Below are 20,388 nucleotides of genomic sequence, written 5' to 3' on the forward strand. Positions count from 1 at the left end.
AACTTGAAGGTGTAAGTTTATATGTGATTTCACTCGTTGTTCTGTAGATTTCTACATCTCATCAACCTTCTTAACTTCAAAAGGAGCTTCAATGGTTTCTTAAAGTTATTCTGTTTCAATGTTTTCATTACTTTAAGACGTTAACGACACTTTATGGACATGTGAAATAGATTCTTTCACTAGGCATCTCCATGCGCCCCAACCAATTAATGCAAGGAGGAAAATGTGTATTCTCATAGTAAAAATACAAATTTCCTAGCCACGTGTCAATTAACGCCAACCAACATCAACGTAAATATGCATCGACATAGTTGGTTCTATTAAATGTTATGCAACAAGTGAGGCGATAAAGGAAGAAATATGTGTGCAAGGGATCCAATCCCTAGCCTTATGTCATAACCTTGTGAAAGGGCAAAACTTTTATACACATTAAAAATGTACATGTATTAAAAAACATACGCCCTTTATATGTATTAAAAATTCAAAAAGTATGCTAGCATGTTTTCAGAACTACGCTATAATATATGTGCACTGTGAAGCTGGTCAAGGCATGAAATGAAAAATTAAGCTTAAGGACATAATATAGTGTAACCTAAAGCACAACATATACAATTAGACTATGCACTAGCTTAATCACATAATAATCTTGACCAATTTAGTGTCTAACTAAAGTCATTAATGAACAATTTTTTCTAATAAAGACATAACTCATTTTCTGACATTTAAATTGTCATTAGCGAGACACATTTCCATATTATCATAGTTTTACATGTATTTGTTTAAGCTATAATTACGTACTTACTATTTATTTTCAAGTGATTCAAAGTTATCCTTGACCAAGCACACACACACATAACATAACATAACTTCAAAAATAACGATTCATACTTTCTTATTTTTTATACAAATAGGCGCATTTCAGCTATAATATTCTTTATTGTACTCAATGAGCATATTTTGAATGTGAATAGTCATTGGCTATGACAACGAAACCCTCACCTTATAATGAGGTCAATTACATGTGGATATTTCCATCTATTTGTGAATTATATGGCGTACAATATCTATAGAAGTTCCTTGCACTCAGTGGACAATGATAATTCTTTCCATGCATTAGGACGATTTTGGATGCCATATTATTTCTAAAAGCAAAACAATCATCAAAACAACTTCACATATTGTATTGACCCCAACATGTATTTTATAATGATATCATCCTTTATACCCCAAAGTCTTCTTTCAGGAAGACGATCAAATCGATGGGAGAATGCAAAAATTGCCACTCTACATGTCACATAAGAAGCTTTAATACAAGAATAAGTTACAACCTCATTTAGAAGTATTGGATATCCTTGATTGTCCATGGAGTTGGCCAATCAAATATTGCATCTATCTTCTTTGAGTTCTTAGAGACTCCACTAGTAGAGATGACAAGCCCAAGAAATTGAATTCAAACTTGTTGAGCTTTGCATAGAAGACATGTTAACAGAGTTAGAGTAGGACTAGGTGTCTAGACGTACTTTGTGTATCCAATGAGGTCATTGGAATACCCAAATATTTGATAGAGATAAACAACAAGGATATAATAGAGGTACTTGTTGCAGATATCATTCATGTATTTTGGAACTTTGTTGGTGCATTTGTGAGATCAAGTTCAAGGTAGCTAATTAAACCACCCATTGTCCAATTACAAGTATTGAATTAAAATTGAAGAAATAGTGTTCCATTGGTAATGGATGTACCACGTGCAAATTGTTGAAAAGGAACTTGGATTTCTAATGTACCTATTGATGAAGTTGCTTCTATTTGGCCAATAAATCTTTCAAATGCCTACATGTTCTAGATGGATAGACATTAGTAAGATGGGTGACTTCTTCAAAGCTTTGAGCCACCTACAATTGACCTTAGAGAAGGGTTAAATGGTAAAGCAATTACAAACCAAGCTAAGAGTTGTCTATCCTTTGAACCAAGCATAACAATCTACAAAAGGAGCAGGTTGGTTGTGCCTATGCTTCCTAGTTGAGATTCCCTAGAAATCAATGTTTAATATTCCATCAAATTTCCTTGGAGTTAGTGGTTATTGAGCTGCAAAGGCATGAGTAGGATTGACTATGACCACTTAGTCGTACTTGTTGACTATGCTTTCAAAGAAAGTTGATAGCAATCAACATGCATACCCTAGCAAATTTATGAAGTTAGTGGTTATCAAGTATCTTGTCAATGATTGATTTATCATACTCATTGTATATGCCTCCAAGGAAAGTTCAGATTCCCTAACAATCAATGTTCAATACCCTACCAAATTTACGGAGTTGATGGTTATTGAGTGTCTTGCCAAGAAGACATGAGAAGGGTTGATAATGACCAATTTATCATACTCTTGATCTTACTCTTCAAATTCTACCATTTAACTCAACTTAATACAAGTATCCTTTGCATGATTTCTCCAATCATTGGTACACATACTTTACAAACCCTTCAATATCAATATAAGAACCTTGAAAATATGTTGCTAAAGTAAAAGAGCAAAAATAGTCCCTTCTTCAGCAAGATAGTTACATCCATCTGTTCACTGGTTCTAAAAAATGTATTTCTATTATTTAGAAACCCTTCAACATATTGGGGTAAGAATCTTGATAATTTTGCATGCTTTAAAATCAAGACAATCTTCATGTTCAAAATAACTATGAAGAATGAAAAACAGCCTTGTTTGGATTGGCACATAAATAAGCTCTCACAATCTGTTGATCAAGATCATAATAATATTGCATTTTCCCCAATGGCTTCAAGTCCAAATCTACAAAACGAATCTGCATGCATAAAATCAAACAAATTAAAATGAGAGATCTGCAAATAATGACAGGTTATATACATATTTAAGAAAACTGGGATGGATAGACCATCTAATAGCAAATATGATCACTCTCTAGGGAAAATTCCCAATATTATTATTTCCCCAAGTCACAAGTGTTATTTCCCCAAACACCCCCAAGTGAACTCAGATTTGCTATTCACACAAAAGTTTATACAGAAAATTCATCCCCTTCTCTCTTTCAAGGGTTGACTCCAGGGGCGTTTGGGGAAATTGTAAAATTCAGGGGTAGTTGGAGAAATAATGAAAAGTTCGATGGTATTCCAGATTATTTTTCCTTATGAATTATATGAAGAAAATTAAAATTTGAGTAAGAGATATCAAATATATTATGGAATATTGAAAGTGTACCAAACTTCAAATCGAAGCATTCTCCAGTTGATTAAATATATTACACAAAGATTGAATGCTGTACCAACCTTCAAATGGAAGCATTCTCCAGTAAGTGACGAGTGAAACATCTTATAATGCTGCTGATTATCAGAACTCATTGTTACCATATCAAGTGATCGCTGGAATGTGAGCATAAGACTACAATCCTTTGTTGTGGCAGCAATTAAATAGTCCCTCACAATTTTGATACAATCCATGAGGCTGAGGTTATCCACAAAAGTTTTTCTATTCTTCATTGTCTCCTCATCCACACTTCCACGCCCATCAGCCACGTCCATCCTATCCCATACATCACCAGGAAAACTGTTTCTAGCCTCGATCACCTTCTCATCCAAGATTTTTTTATCATCCATGGTATTTCCATTTGAAACATGATCATCTGGAAAAGCTTTCCAGTAGGCACACATCACTCCTTCTATGTCATATTTGTCAAGCTTCTGGGCTGCCAGTAGATTTTTTAACACATCATTTTCATATAGACTCTGTGAAATGAGAGATTTCAAGACTTTGATCGCATCTTCCAGTGTCTCACATGATGGAAAGCAATCCATTAAAGCTTCATTCATCGGTTGTGAGTTTGGAAACTCAATGTTATCAATGATTTTTCCTTCAATAAAAACACGCAAGTTGTTTTGCGGATTCTCAAACAAATCATTGACAGCTTGGCTTATCCTCTCCAGATTTCCAGAGAATAAGTCTAATGGGGAATACTGGCTAATCTTCTTTATCTACATAAAAAAAAAGAAGAGTTTGAAAGCATGTATTTCAACTGGTTATTTTTCAATATGAGTTATTTGATTTTTCTTTTTTGAAAAATGCATATTTGGAAATACCTGTCCTTTCGAATGTTTCAATGTCTGATGCATTGAAAAGCGAGAAACCTTCTTCTTGATGATGTTTTTGGCTGCGATGAGGTCTGAATCTGGTAAGAAGCCACATTTCGGCTGGGTGGCATTTAAAACATTTTATGCAATTTCAGGGCATTCTCAAAGTTCTTTGACTTACTCAACAAAAAAGATCAATGTGGATAAATGTTTTCTTTTTTTACTACTAAATATTCACCTTACTTTATTCAATAATTTTTGACATATGCATAATGACCTTAATTCATTTATTATTTTTAAAGGCATGAATAGTTATCTTAATTTATTTGTAAATTCTAAAAGTTAGCATAATGACCTTGATTTCTACTGAAATGCTTGGAGGAGCTTTGTTCCCAGGCTCTGTAAAACAATTAAGCAATGATAATAGTAAGCACCATCCAAACAAACAGCAAGTAACATACTCTCTCTCTCTCTCTCAAATACTATATGGCAAATGTCAATCCTGAATGTTGGTGTCAATATAAAGCAAGAATGCCTATTGATCGTATCCAACCTTATCTCATTACCAATATGAGTAGTAATGCTCGTAGAGCCCTTACACTACTTTGCACTCGATCTCACAAGTTAGGTATTGAAGTTGCATCATGGTATCAAAATGTAACTAATTTGAAGACATGCAAAGTATGCAATGGAGGCATGGTAGAGGATGAATGTCACTTGCTCTTCACATGCTTGACATATAGTGCAATTTGTTCAAGATATGCTGACATACTAAGAGGGAGTGATAACTTAAGTTCCATACTTAAGACACCACCGAGAAGGTTGAGCTGTTGAGCTCATATGTGTATGCTTTATTCACACATAGAGACTTTGTGCTTCAATGTATGAATACCCCTTCTTAGGAAGGAGACACATATCAAGAACACATGTATACTCTGGTTCCATAGGTCAAAATTGGCTTCTTTATGGATGATAAAAATTCAAATTCTCTCTTTCTACCTGCATAATATAATAGTATATGTATAGAGAGAATAAGCCATATCTATATCTGTGTCTACTAGAAAGAAAGAGTAATGTAACCATTTGGCATAACCCAACATGATCAATGAGACCAAGTCATTTTTCCAAATGTATAAAATTGACAAAACTGTATCTCATCATAAATACGCTACACTTTGCAGAAATTAAAAGCCGAGATTGAGGTGAGTCTTCAATATGTCCCTAACTGAATATTTTAGATCGAAGGGGTTAAAATAATATGACAACCAAGACTCCTAAGAATGGCAATGATGGTTACTATCATTTTGAGGTTGTGAGGTTCTGGAAGAGGTCCCAAGGTCATGACCTTTTTACACAGAGAGCCAGTCCATGCTCCATTGTCTATTGATGCTGGAGGGGAAGACATGGGTGGAGTTGTAGTTATGAAGAAGTTAGTGATGGTTCTTTCTGGCTGAATTGATTTGTATCTCTTCTCCTGGAAAGTGTATTCTATTGCGGCAGTGCTATCTTTCTCGGATTTTGTAATTTACAATGCAGGAAGTGCTTCTCTATTTCAATCTGTAGACAGCAAATTTAGCAGAGGCAGTCAATTCATTCCAGGCATTTATACCTTCTTGTCTCCATATGCAGTTGATGTGACGACGTATGGAAATAATGCTTTATATGTATATGTTGTGCCGAAGGTGAGTGTTCATGTGGTTGGGACAGGTGATAAACCCATCTGGTGGCATGTGTAGGAAGTTACTCTGTTAAAGTTTCATCCTGCATGAAGGTGAGTGGTGGGTTCAACCAAGCTGGTTCGGTATCCAGCTTCACAATGATCATTTGATTACTCAATTCAATTCAGTGCAATGGAGATCCAAAAAGGTTCAGTCAATGATGTATCGGAAGGGGGGGTTCATGAGTACCTTTGTGTGAGAAGTTCCCATAATCTGCATAAAGCTGATCACTTGAATAGAGGGCTCTACTGACCACTACTAATGTAGTTCCTAGTTCTGCTCTAGTAGTTTCATGTTAGGGGATTCCATCCAAGATAAAGTTCCTCTGGCCTATAATTATGTCCAACCAGTGATTCCTTCCCTGGACGGTAGAAACTGGCTCCCCACACTTGTGTGTGTTCAGTTCTTGGATCCTGAATGTAGATAATGTTAGAAATATTGAGAATCGATTAGATAGGCATATAGAGTTACAAGCACAAAGATGAATATCTGAAAACAAACTTTCTATTACAAATGAGAGTAGCTCACAATGGTAGTCCACCCATGCACTCACACACCTTAGAGCTTAGATGGACTACAAAATTAGTGGGGACAGATAATAGTCACAGACACTGTGTAAGAGGTACAAAAATTGTAATAATTTGAAATGCCCATATCATGTATTCATTTTTTTTCTCTTCCAGAAAACAATATAATCATCTATAATGCAGCTCCCACTTCTATCCTCACTTCTGTGAAGTGCCTTTCCCTAAACCTAAACCCTCACATTCGTATGTTTTATTCAGAAATTTGGTAGTAACAAAAGTTTCCAAGCATTTATTCAGCACGTATGAAAAACATATACATGTGTTAAAAACAAGTAACCTCTTATGTACCCCTCAGATAACTCAATAGATGAGTATCTATATAAAAAATACCTTTGGTGGACCAGAACACTGAATGATCTGACATCAGCAATGCATGGTGACTGCAAGGGTCAATTTGACTAACTTCTGCTCTCCAACTAGGCCGTGCATTCTCTACACGAGATGCTAAAATTTCCAAGAATTCTGAAGACACACAAACAATGACCTGAAATAAAACCCCAAATCAAAAAACCAAACATGACACTACTCGCTTTACAAAAATATAGAAATGAGATATCCATACCCCAGGATCAACAAGTTCATGACCCAAAAGTGGCCTTATCACATTCTGTGCATATGTTTGAACTAGGATTTCGATACTAGTTGCAATTGCAACAGATGGCCAGTCAGCCCAAAGAATCTGCTCTTGTTTTGACAAAACAGGCTTTCCACGCACATGCAGTCTCTTCTTCAAATGATTTGAATTAAAGGATACCTTCTTTAGCCGAAGTACTTTTCCTACCTTGAAAGGCATAGATGTCTCTAGTGAGTAAACATCACAGTTGTATGGAAAAGATTAAATAAACTTCAAGTTATAAGCTAAATCCTGCATTGGCATCAATGTGAATCCTCAATAACTTTAGACACTAATTGGAAAATCAAAATGTTCAAAAATAGGTGTGGCATTTGATTAAACAAAAATGATATGATATAGACAACCTATAAGAAGAAACTCTTTATAAAAACGTCTTAAGAGGATTACCATATGAATATCGAAACCAGTGGCTTACATGCTACCTGTGGAACATGATATTGTTGCTCGCATATGGAAAGCAGAGAAAAATGCCCAACAATTAGAGGAGCAAAATGAACATGGACGCCTTCCAAGCACACAAGCAAAGCATTAATAGATCATACCAACCCAGATATTATGATTGGTGTGATATCGAACATCACAAGTTTTGTTTCTGTTTTCTACTTAGCACAGTGGAAGGCCCATTAAAATGAAAGATTGCTTTTGTCACCAAAGAATATTGTCTATTTTCTATCCCTTTAGGAAAGTTCCTTGTGAGTTCTCCATTGTCTTAACCATAGTAGGTGTTGATTGGGATGAATACCCTCTTGAGAGATAAATACTGTGGAACTTGCCTTCTACATGTTTTGATATTCGCTCAAGTTGCAGCATATCCATTGATACTAGTGGATGGATAACCCCTATAAATGTGTATAACAAAAGATGCTCTATAGAGTCCATACAAAAAACATCAGATGAATGTCGGTAAAGGTCTGAACCTAGCACGCATCTCTTGATGGCGGCATCTATGGCTTGCAGTTACCAAGTGAATGGATAACCAATTTGTCTTCATTTGTAATATAAATCGACTTTCAGGTCATGAGCATCACTTTGAGACATGCAAGTTAAATTAATTTCATTTCACACAAAAAAAACTAAAAACGATATGAAACCCACATGTCTTCCACTCACTTACAATGCCTCTAGTCAATGCCAACATTAAGTACAATAATGCATTGAATAGTCTTTTGTCACACTCAACCACATTATAATCCTCCTACATTTTCTTGAAAAGGAAAGCTAGAACACTCATTGAATCTCCATAAACTCTGTTCAAACAATTTTCCAATCTTCATTTCTCCACACTGAACAAGTACGCTACCTTTTTCTGTGGGATAGCATAGATATATTTTTCCCATTCCACTCTTCTTTAAAGATGAGAAAACATAAAATAAGAGAGAATCTTTTAAGATATAATCCCTAGTTCAGTTTTGTAGGCCATTTTGGCCTCTTAAAAAACATTAATAAATGTTCTCTTTCTTTAACACAAAGAAATATGCAAAAGCACGCATGCACATGTGTAGTTATACATATTCATCTACAGGAGGCCAATATCAAAAGACAAAACATGAAAAGAAACCTAGTTTTGCTAAAACCTAGAAGTGCAGGAAAGAAAAGGCACATGTGTAGTTATACATATTCATCTACAGGAGGCCAATATCAAAAGACAAAACATGAAAAGAAACCTAGTTTTGCTAAAACCTAGAAGTGCAGGAAAGAAAAGGCACATGTGTAGTTATACATATTCATCTACAGGAGGCCAATATCAAAAGACAACATGAAAAGAAACCTAGTTTTGCTAAAACCTAGAAGTGCAGGAAAGAAAAGGCATTTGTTTTTAGGAAAACAAGTATATAGAATTTAAAATAGAGCGTAGTGACCATTCTAATTAGTAGCCATGCGAGAAGAAACTTACTAGAAGTGGATTAGAGTTGAGGTGATAGAGCACGATGTTGCCGGCTCCTTCTCCTCTGTAGTACCATTCCAAGGCATCTTCAGCAGTCAATCGCAATGCAATATCCTCCTCCATGATTATCAAAAAACTTGAGCACAAAATCTGCATGTGAACACGATTCATGGATTCAGCAATACACACTAATGGAGATAACATCTCTCCCTCCAAACTGATATCTATAACTCACCCAAATTATGAACAGAACAAGGTATTGCGGCAAAACCTATTGCAACTCTATACCCAAAAGACATGGATCACAGCAAGAAACGATCAGTCTATTAACATCTTCAAAAGGCCAAAGTGACCTATGAGACCAAAAGTTCAATCCATATGAATTTTATTTAAGTCTGATAAAAGAGCAGCACCATAAATACAGGACAATAAGACATATTATGTTGGATGATACAATCATGAACAAGAAGAATCCTTGAAATTTCTTCTTCCAAATATACACGATTTTTAAACACTTTTCAGATGATCAGCTCCGTTCATTGGCCAGGAAGGTCCAAGACATAAGCCTATTACAAGTCTTGAATCAGAGAGAGACAGTGCGTCAGAAAATTAAACCTAGAGTTTGGCAACCCTTCACAGACTCACTTGTGTAGCCTTAAAGCCAAGCGGATGGGTGAACACTGCCGTTGATATATAATGCTGTGAGTTTGTTGCGTTTATGAACTATGACGAAAAAATCAAGGGGAAAAATCACAAGAAAAGGTGAAAGGGCACGAGCCCAAATGAGTAATACATTTCCTGGCTCTTAGGAACAGTACAAATAATTTAATAAGCCAAACCCACCCATATGTTCACAATTTGTGAGAGATCTTCACCAGGACCTTGCCGAGGGTATAGAAGAGCTCAGTATTTGGGAACAACAAGAAGCCCATTGTGGCTTACTCCAGGAGCAAAAGCTTATAGGTTTGCCTGACTTTTTCCTCGAGTGTACAAACTTGAATTGCCAGTCTTGAAGTATCAAAGACAATTAGCATCAAGCAATGGCAATGCCATTGCTGGGCATAGATTATACGTGGGGCACTCTCTATCAGAGCCTACAAGTAAAAAAGCTCTCCGATACGAATCTCTATCTTACTTTGCGATGAAATATTTGCCATCCAATAACCTTTCAGCTGGGGTTCTTTCTTCTCCCCCAAACATAGGAATGAGAAGCGCCATTCCCGAGAGATGAATACCAACATGGGTGTACTCCATAAGAGCAGACATGGCATTTCATAATCCCTCCTGAGCTTTCTTCCACCAGGAAGCATTTGTGAGGTTACAACTTACAACACAATTCGTGAGTATTGCCTTCCTAACACAGTCCACTTGCAGCCTATCCACATTAGGATAGTTTGAAAACCCTAAATTTGACACCATTTACACATAGGAGAAGACGCTTTTGATTTTTCTACAGAGACCTTAAAAAAGTTGATAGGAAACTCAGATATCAGAAGCACGACGGAGTTGTGTATGATGTTGTTGAGAGTTAAAGAGAGAGAAGGGGAGATACTTACCTTGGAATCACATGAAGGAGAAGTTTCTTCGCGTAGCTATGGAGACAAGGACATGCAGGGATGAAGAGGAGACAGACAAGAGGAAAAGAAGAGGATGGATGTGACAAAACACCCAAAAGAGAGACAGAGACAGAGACAGAGATGGGAGGAATGAAGAGGATATTATGTATGGAGCAATAGAAAGGTAAGAAATTGTGATTCGAACCTAAAACCTTAGGATTAATAGAGTGTAATAACTTACAAATTTACAATTACAATAAATAGAAATAGAGAAAGGAAGAAAAAGAAGACGAGACTTTGTTTTTGCTCTTAAGTTGCGGTCTCTCTGTTGGTGACGGAATTTCACACGAAGACAAGCAAGCGTTGGAAAGCCCTCGGTTAGACCTTTGTAATGATATATATAGCAAGTTTAAATTGGTGCTCTGTATTGGTAGCGCTGATAGAAACAAAGAACCGTGTGTTGTCGGCATATACATACTCTACACGTGTTGCGGGTCTCCTATTGTCTTTCTTCTTCATCTTCGATCGGGTGAGGCTTAAGGGTATGTAGTAATGTACAAAACAGTGAGTTCACGGAGGCAACGACCTCGTGCTCACGATCTTCGCCACAGGCGGCGATTACAACAGAGGCAGCGACCTCTTTCTCTCTCTCTCTCTCTCTCTCTCTCTCTCTCTGTACAGTTATGCACACTGATCTCATGCAAAACAGAAATGACAACAACCATAACTAAAAGTTTGCCCTAAGTCATATTTATACTAATATGACTTTTCGGCTATTTACAAATATAGCCTCGATGGACTATCAGAAACATATTTACGAATATGTCTCTTCATCCGGTTCTCCGTAGCCGGGTACTCCTCATCCGGTCTTCACCGGGTCTGCATCATCCGGCTCTCCGTAGCCGGGTACTCGTCATCCGGTTCATACCGGGTCTGCACCATCCGGCCCTCCGTAGCCAGGCACTCCTCATCCGGTTCATACCGGGTCTGCATCATCCGGCTCTCCGTAGCGGTTTCGGCCGAGGCCGAGTTTGTTCATCGACACTGTTCTTCTCCCTTCCCATCCGGAGGGACCTGTCTCCCAACAAACTCCCCCTTCACTCCGGCATGGGGTGTCTTACCAGTCTGATTCTCTTCCGGCATGCATCCAGCTTGTCGGGTATCAGCACTTTGGTCAGCATATCTGACCCGTTCTTGGCCGTGTGGATCTTCATCAGCGCGAACTCCTGGTCATCTACTCTTTCCCGGATCCAGTGGTACCTCCGCTGGATATGCTTCGTCCGGGAATGGTAGGCCACATTCTTAGCAAGGTGGATGGCACTTTGACTGTCGCAATAGAGTCGGTATTCATCTTGCCGGATACCGAGCTCTCCGATGAAGTCCTTTATCCACAATATTTCCTTGCCGGCTTCCACAGCTGCCATGTACTCCGCCTCCGTGGTTGACAATGCAACCGTCTTCTACAGTCTCGACTGCCACGAAACAGCTCCCCTGCATATGTCATTACATACCCGGATGTAGACCGGCTGGTATCCACATCAGCCGACATGTCCGAATCGGTGAAACCGTCCAGTTGAGGTTTTCCGGAGCCGAATCGGAGACACATATTTGAAGTGCCCTTCAAATACCGGAGTATCCATTTGACCGCGTTCCAGTGCTCCTTGCCGGGATTACTCATGAACCGGCTCACTACTCCGACTGCGTATCCAATGTCCGGTCGGGTACAAACCATTGCGTACATCAAGCTCCCGACGGCAGAGGCATATGGAATCTTCATCATATCCGCCTTCTCTGCTTTTGTCTTCGGGTTTTGCTTACCGGATAGCTTGCAGTTTGCCGGAAGTGTCGATCCGACCGGTTTCGCATCTGACATGTTGAACCGGTGAAGCACCTTTGTCACGTACTTCTCCTGTGACAACCATAATTCCTTCGCTGACCGGTTCCGGATGATGTGCATCCCCAACATCTGTCTTGCCGAACCCAAGTCTTTCATTGAGAAGGTCTGGTTGAGGGCCTTCTTCAGCATCCGTATTTTGACTTGATCCCGTCCAACGATCAACATGTCATCCACGTACAGAAGGAGTATCAGGAAGTCGCCTCCTTCGAACTTCTTCACAAACACGCAGTGATCGGCCTACGTCTTGTGGTACCCTTGATCGGTCATGAAGGAGTCGAACTTCCGGTACCATTGTCGGGGAGCCTGCTTCAGTCCGTACAAACTCTTCTTCAACCGGCATACCAGGTGCTCCTTCCCTTTCTCCACGAATCCTTCCGGTTGCTGCATGTAGATCTCCTCTTCGAGGTCGCCGTGAAGGAATGTCGTCTTCACGTCTAGCTGCTCTACCTCGAGGTCCATGCTTGCTGCTATACTCAACACCGTCCGGATGGAGGTCATCTTTACTACCGGGGCAAATATCTCGTCGAAGTCCACGCCCTTCTTCTGCTGGAACCCCTTCACCACGATCCTGGCTTTGTATCTCGGGGGGTTGCCGGCATCTCCCGATTTCAACTTGTACACCCACTTGTTTGGGAGTGCCCGCTTTCCTTTCAGCAACTCCACCAATTCGTACATATGGTTTTCATGCAGGGAATCCATCTCATCCTGCATGGCACTTAACCATTTTCGGCTGTGGGTGTCTTCCTTCGCTTCTTCGAAGCTTTCCGGCTCCCCCTAATCGATCAGTAGAACATGCTCTGCATCCGGAAATCTCCAGGGGGCCCTTCTCTCTCTGAGAGGATATCTCCGTCTCTGGGCTTTGGTGACCGGCTCATCCATCTGCTCTTCATCCGAATCCGATTCGGGGTCTTGGCCGGTTCCGGTTTCAGCTTCCTCTACTTCTTCTTATACCGGTTCGTATCCTCACCGTAACCGGCTGGTTCCTCGAATGCTAACCGGTCTCTTGCCGGTTGGGTCTGCTCATCGTAGAGTCTATCCTTACCGGTCGACTCGGAGTTCATTATCTTCTTCTCCGACTCCCAGTCGGCGAGCGTCTTGTTCTCCATGAAGATAATATCTCGACTCCGGAATACCTTCTTGTCGACCAGGTCCCACACTCGGTAGCCGAACTCATCGTCACCGTAACCGAGGAATATGCATGGCCGGGTCTTTGGATCTAACTTACCTCTCCGGTCCTTAGCTACATGCACGTACGCGAGACACCCGAACACCTTCAGATGCCGGTAGGATACTTCCTTACCGGTCCACACTCTTTGTGGCGTGTCTCCGTCCAAGGGTACTGAGGGTGATCTATTTATCACATATGTCGCCGTCGACAGTGCCTCAGCCCAAAACTTCTTGGGTAGTTTTGAATGCGCTAGCATACTCCGGACCCTCTCCATTATGGTTCGGTTCATCCTCTCGGCCAGTCCGTTTAGTTCCGGCGTCTTCGGCACGGTAAATTCGAGCCGGATTCCCTTCGAGCGGCAGTACTCCTCGAACTGCCCCCGGTACTCTCCTCCGTTATCTGCTCGAACCGCCTTCAGCTTCCGGCCGGTTTCTCTTTCCACTCTCGCGTGGAGCTCTTTGAAGACGGATAACACCTGATTCTTTGTCTTCAACGGTGTGGCCCACAACTTCCAGCTGTGGTCATCTATGAACGTCACGAAGTACTACGCTCCGGCATGTGACTTCGTGTCTACTTGACACACATCCGTATGCACCAACTCCAATGGTGCATTACGTCTCATCGGTGGTCTTGGTCGGAAGGAGGTCCGGTTCTGCTTACCGGTCAGACAATCAGTGCACTTCTCTAAGTGCACGTTCTTCACTGGAATGAGGTTGTCGTCTGCAAGCCTCTTCATCCCCTTCTCACTCATATGACATAGCCTCTTGTGCCACAGCTCACCGGCAGTGTCGGATGCCACGTTCACTTCTTCCGGACATAACCGGGCATTCATCAGGTATAGTGTGTTTACCTTCCGGGCCCGAGCCACAATAACGCTCCCTTTGCTGAACTTCATGACACCGTTCCGGATGCTACCCGTGTAGCCTTCATCATCTAGCCGACCGACTGATATCAGGTTTAGACGAACTTCCGGAACGTGTCGGACATCCTTCAGCAGCAACTTGCATCCGGTTGGTGTTGTCAGCCACACGTCTCCTATGCCGACAATTCGGCATGTTCCTTCATTCCCTATCCGGACACAACCGTGATCACCGGCTAAATAGGATGAGAAGCATTTCCGGTCCGGGGTAAGGTGGAACGACACTCCAGAGTCTACCACCCAGGTCATCTCGTCGCCGGAAAGGTTTATCTCACTCTCCTCGATGATGAGCATCAACTCTTCCTCACTTGCCGCGATTGCCGTCGTTCCCTTCCGGTCCGTCCCCCTCCGGTCTTTACCGTTTCGGTTCGGGGTTTGCTTCGAATCGATACCGTCGTTCTCCTTATCTTTACGGAAATGCCGACAATTCTTTTGGAAGTGACCCGGCTTGCCGCAATAGAAGCAAGTGGGCCTCCCCCTTGACTTTGACCGTGTCCCCGACTTCTCCCGGTTCTGGGGACTACGGTTTCTATGTCTTCTGCGTTCCGATTCGGTAAGGAGCGCTTTGGAGTCGGAGCTCGTATCCTTATCTTTCCGACGCGCCTCCTCATCTAGCAGGCTCGACTTTACTCTTGCTAGGGATAACCTCTTTCCTTCCGGCCCGGCGTTGCCCAAAGTGACAACCAACATCTCCCAGTTATCCGGGAGGGAACCGAGCAGGAGTAGCGCAAGTACCTCATCTGCAAGAGGTACTTCTAATGAAGTTGCCTGGTGGATTAGCCCCTGGAAGGCATTCATGTGCTCCGCCATGCTGGAGCCATCTTGGTACCGGAGTCTTACGAGCTTCCGGAATACCGAAACCTGGTTAACAACATTTTTGTTTTGAAACATTATACCGATCTTCTCCTAGAGCTCATGAGCCTTGCTCTCTTCATTGAAGTTGTTGTACAGGCTCATGTCGATGAAGCACCATATGTACGTCGTTGTCTTCATGTGCATCACCTCCCATATCGCGGCATCGATTTTGTCCGGTCTCTTGTCCCCGAACTGAACCGGCAGCCAGAGGTCTTTAACCACGAGCATGTCCCTCATCTTCGACTTCCACACTGAGTAGTTGGAGCCGGTGAGCTTGAACATGCCGCCAAACGATTCGTCCATTTTCTGTGTAACCTGCTCTGATACCACTTGACGGGAACTCAAACGCTCCTTATGTCCAACGCTTGGCCACAACCGAGCGTCTTTTCATACATAGAAAAACGGGAAACAAATGCTCGACACGAAGGAGAGAAATTACACAGAAGGTTTATGTGGAAAACCCCAAACTAGGGGAAAAACCACGGCAGCCCACAGGCTGCAAACTGTCACTATGTAGTAATGTACAAACAGTGAGTTCACAGAGGCAACGACCTCGTGCTCACTGTCATGAACACATGACCATTATGGCGTCACTCGGACTTGAACCTCGAACCTTGTAATTCATACTTGAAAACCTCAACCATTAAGATAGCTTATTGTTATATGAAACAATAAAGCTACTTCTTGTATTACATTGATTATTGTAAAAACTCTAGATTATTCTAGAATGTTCTAGAATGTTCTAGAATGTTCTAGACCTAGAATGTTCTTTGGGCTGACTAGCCATCTGTTGCAATTGCAACTAGTATCGAAATCCTAGTTCAAACATATGCACAGAATGTGATAAGGCCACTTTTGGATAAGGCCACTTTTGGGTCATGAACTTGTTGATCCTGGGGTATGGATATCTCATTTCTATATTTTTGTAAAGCGAGTAGTGTCATGTTTGGTTTTTTGATTTGGGGTTTTATTTCAGGTCATTGTTTGTGTGTCTTCAGAATTCTTGGAAATTTTAGCATCTCGTGTAGAGAATGCACGGCCTAGTTGGAGAGCAGAAGTTAGTCAAATTGACCCTTGCAGTCACCATGCATTGCTGATGTCAGATCATTCAGTGTTCTGGTCCACCAAAGGTATTTTTTATATAGATACTCATCTATTGAGTTATCTGAGGGGTACATAAGAGGTTACTTGTTTTTAACACATGTATATGTTTTTCATACGTGCTGAATAAATGCTTGGAAACTTTTGTTACTACCAAATTTCTGAATAAAACATACGAATGTGAGGGTTTAGGTTTAGGGAAAGGCACTTCACAGAAGTGAGGATAGAAGTGGGAGCTGCATTATAGATGATTATATTGTTTTCTGGAAGAGAAAAAAAATGAATACATGATATGGGCATTTCAAATTATTACAATTTTTGTACCTCTTACACAGTGTCTGTGACTATTATCTGTCCCCACTAATTTTGTAGTCCATCTAAGCTCTAAGGTGTGTGAGTGCATGGGTGGACTACCATTGTGAGCTACTCTCATTTGTAATAGAAAGTTTGTTTTCAGATATTCATCTTTGTGCTTGTAACTCTATATGCCTATCTAATCGATTCTCAATATTTCTAACATTATCTACATTCAGGATCCAAGAACTGAACACACACAAGTGTGGGGAGCCAGTTTCTACCGTCCAGGGAAGGAATCACTGGTTGGACATAATTATAGGCCAGAGGAACTTTATCTTGGATGGAATCCCCTAACATGAAACTACTAGAGCAGAACTAGGAACTACATTAGTAGTGGTCAGTAGAGCCCTCTATTCAAGTGATCAGCTTTATGCAGATTATGGGAACTTCTCACACAAAGGTACTCATGAACCCCCCCTTCCGATACATCATTGACTGAACCTTTTTGGATCTCCATTGCACTGAATTGAATTGAGTAATCAAATGATCATTGTGAAGCTGGATACCGAACCAGCTTGGTTGAACCCACCACTCACCTTCATGCAGGATGAAACTTTAACAGAGTAACTTCCTACACATGCCACCAGATGGGTTTATCACCTGTCCCAACCACATGAACACTCACCTTCGGCACAACATATACATATAAAGCATTATTTCCATACGTCGTCACATCAACTGCATATGGAGACAAGAAGGTATAAATGCCTGGAATGAATTGACTGCCTCTGCTAAATTTGCTGTCTACAGATTGAAATAGAGAAGCACTTCCTGCATTGTAAATTACAAAATCCGAGAAAGATAGCACTGCCGCAATAGAATACACTTTCCAGGAGAAGAGATACAAATCAATTCAGCCAGAAAGAACCATCACTAACTTCTTCATAACTACAACTCCACCCATGTCTTCCCCTCCAGCATCAATAGACAATGGAGCATGGACTGGCTCTCTGTGTAAAAAGGTCATGACCTTGGGACCTCTTCCAGAACCTCACAACCTCAAAATGATAGTAACCATCATTGCCATTCTTAGGAGTCTTGGTTGTCATATTATTTTAACCCCTTCGATCTAAAATATTCAGTTAGGGACATATTGAAGACTCACCTCAATCTCGGCTTTTAATTTCTGCAAAGTGTAGCGTATTTATGATGAGATACAGTTTTGTCAATTTTATACATTTGGAAAAATGACTTGGTCTCATTGATCATGTTGGGTTATGCCAAATGGTTACATTACTCTTTCTTTCTAGTAGACACAGATATAGATATGGCTTATTCTCTCTATACATATACTATTATATTATGCAGGTAGAAAGAGAGAATTTGAATTTTTATCATCCATAAAGAAGCCAATTTTGACCTATGGAACCAGAGTATACATGTGTTCTTGATATGTGTCTCCTTCCTAAGAAGGGGTATTCATACATTGAAGCACAAAGTCTCTATGTGTGAATAAAGCATACACATATGAGCTCAACAGCTCAACCTTCTCGGTGGTGTCTTAAGTATGGAACTTAAGTTATCACTCCCTCTTAGTATGTCAGCATATCTTGAACAAATTGCACTATATGTCAAGCATGTGAAGAGCAAGTGACATTCATCCTCTACCATGCCTCCATTGCATACTTTGCATGTCTTCAAATTAGTTACATTTTGATACCATGATGCAACTTCAATACCTAACTTGTGAGATCGAGTGCAAAGTAGTGTAAGGGCTCTACGAGCATTACTACTCATATTGGTAATGAGATAAGGTTGGATACGATCAATAGGCATTCTTGCTTTATATTGACACCAACATTCAGGATTGACATTTGCCATATAGTATTTGAGAGAGAGAGAGAGAGTATGTTACTTGCTGTTTGTTTGGATGGTGCTTACTATTATCATTGCTTAATTGTTTTACAGAGCCTGGGAACAAAGCTCCTCCAAGCATTTCAGTAGAAATCAAGGTCATTATGCTAACTTTTAGAATTTACAAATAAATTAAGATAACTATTCATGCCTTTAAAAATAATAAATGAATTAAGGTCATTATGCATATGTCAAAAATTATTGAATAAAGTAAGGTGAATATTTAGTAGTAAAAAAAGAAAACATTTATCCACATTGATCTTTTTTGTTGAGTAAGTCAAAGAACTTTGAGAATGCCCTGAAATTGCATAAAATGTTTTAAATGCCACCCAGCCGAAATGTGGCTTCTTACCAGATTCAGACCTCATCGCAGCCAAAAACATCATCAAGAAGAAGGTTTCTCGCTTTTCAATGCATCAGACATTGAAACATTCGAAAGGACAGGTATTTCCAAATATGCATTTTTCAAAAAAGAAAAATCAAATAACTCATATTGAAAAATAACCAGTTGAAATACATGCTTTCAAACTCTTCTTTTTTTTTATGTAGATAAAGAAGATTAGCCAGTATTCCCCATTAGACTTATTCTCTGGAAATCTGGAGAGGATAAGCCAAGCTGTCAATGATTTGTTTGAGAATCCGCAAAACAACTTGCGTGTTTTTATTGAAGGAAAAATCATTGAACACATTGAGTTTCCAAACTCACAACCGATGAATGAAGCTTTAATGGATTGCTTTCCATCATGTGAGACACTGGAAGATGCGATCAAAGTCTTGAAATCTCTCATTTCACAGAGTCTATATGAAAATGATGTGTTAAAAAATCTACTGGCAGCCCAGAAGCTTGACAAATATGACATAGAAGGAGTGATGTGTGCCTACTGGAAAGCTTTTCCAGATGATCATGTTTCAAATGGAAATACCATGGATGATAAAAAAATCTTGGATGAGAAGGTGATCGAGGCTAGAAATAGTTTCCTCTCTGTACCAAACTACACCCTTGAACAGGGAAACTTGACTTTTGGTTTGCTTGCAAGTGGATGACTCTTTAGAGAGGTTTGCCTCAGTGACCAAAACTATACCTTCAAAACACAACTTGGCTTTTGCTTTGCTTTGCACTGGTTCCGCTATGTTGATTGCAAATGATTGACCCTTTCTTGGTTTGAATGAATTTATAACTTTGAGCAAAAGAACTTCATTCCACTTTCATTGCAAGACATTCATTCTTAAGCTATAGTCCTTTCTTTGAACAAAACTGAATCTGGAACAAAAACATAAATTTTGTTTGCTTTTGTGCCAAATGATTGCTAGTGTATAATCCCTTGAAAGAAACTGCTAAGGATTGGAAACTCAAAAAGACTGCAAGTTCTTCTAGTAGAATAATGGATTGGCGAAATACGATGACCTATTTCCTTATCCTGCTCACAGTGATAAATCTATAAGCTGTTTCTCTTTGAACAAAAGGCTACGTGGAGCAAAACTTTCACAACTTGAGTTTTGTTTTGCTAGCAAATACTATGTTAACCTGTTGAAAGGATTTTCTTCATGTAAAACCGATGCAGATCGTTCTTCTGTGTATTCTTATATCTGCAGAGATCAGGTAAGATTTGTGGTTATCGATATCCCAATTTCAAGAATGAATCTGAATGGCGGGGAAATGGTGAAATATGGACGACTCACAGAAACGAGGTTACACGTGGGGGACAAGCCTAAGTTGTTTCTTCAAAGAAGGAGGAGGAGGAGGAGAAACGCATAAGAGAGAGAAGGT

The 20,388-nt window shown here is 40.1% G+C and overlaps 2 protein-coding genes across 4 annotated transcripts; one reads left to right on the plus strand and one right to left on the minus strand.

Moving 5' to 3' along the window:
• Positions 1 to 2,412: 2,412 nt before the first annotated feature.
• On the minus strand, positions 2,413 to 10,148 carry LOC147866530 (inositol-pentakisphosphate 2-kinase-like). 3 transcript variants are annotated; one of them, XM_087316989.1, is made up of 8 exons: positions 10,049 to 10,148; positions 8,923 to 9,063; positions 6,957 to 7,175; positions 6,725 to 6,878; positions 4,445 to 4,488; positions 4,099 to 4,209; positions 3,292 to 3,993; positions 2,413 to 2,810 (listed from the first exon to the last, which is right to left on the minus strand). In XM_087316989.1, the coding sequence occupies exons 2-8, from the start codon at positions 9,034 to 9,036 to the stop codon at positions 2,685 to 2,687; spliced, it is 1,470 nt and encodes a 489-aa protein (XP_087173115.1). In that variant the 5' UTR covers positions 9,037 to 9,063; positions 10,049 to 10,148; the 3' UTR covers positions 2,413 to 2,684. The 3 variants fall into 3 exon arrangements, with proteins under 3 accessions (XP_087173115.1, XP_087173116.1, XP_087173114.1); XM_087316990.1 differs by lacking the exon at positions 10,049 to 10,148 and adding an exon at positions 9,757 to 9,865; XM_087316988.1 differs by lacking the exon at positions 10,049 to 10,148 and adding an exon at positions 9,327 to 9,652.
• Positions 10,149 to 10,633: 485 nt separating this feature from the next.
• LOC147866531 (inositol-pentakisphosphate 2-kinase-like) lies at positions 10,634 to 19,595 on the plus strand (the record flags this gene model as incomplete). The annotated part of the gene is made up of 6 exons (XM_087316762.1): positions 10,634 to 10,653; positions 16,173 to 16,206; positions 16,285 to 16,438; positions 18,675 to 18,718; positions 18,954 to 19,064; positions 19,170 to 19,595. Coding segments are annotated over exons 1-6 (789 nt in total), but the record flags the coding sequence as incomplete, so codon positions are not given.
• Positions 19,596 to 20,388: the final 793 nt, after the last annotated feature.

The sequence above is a fragment of the Azolla caroliniana genome, unplaced genomic scaffold (genome assembly GCF_043228905.1).
Source record: "Azolla caroliniana isolate FFs.n. ecotype wild unplaced genomic scaffold, voAzoCaro1.0.p SCAF_3, whole genome shotgun sequence".
Lineage (NCBI taxonomy): Eukaryota > Viridiplantae > Streptophyta > Polypodiopsida > Salviniales > Salviniaceae > Azolla > Azolla caroliniana.

Bases quoted from the DNA above. Each gene is read 5' to 3' on its own strand.
- LOC147866530 (XM_087316988.1), bottom strand. From the start codon at position 9,350: ATGTCTTATTGTCCTGTATTTATG. The intron at 4,210-4,444 runs GTCATTATGCTA...AATGCCACCCAG, and splicing joins GCATTTCAGTAGAAATCAAG to CCGAAATGTGGCTTCTTACC. The intron at 2,811-3,291 runs GTTGGTACAGCA...TTATGCATGCAG, and splicing joins GAGAATGCTTCCATTTGAAG to ATTCGTTTTGTAGATTTGGA.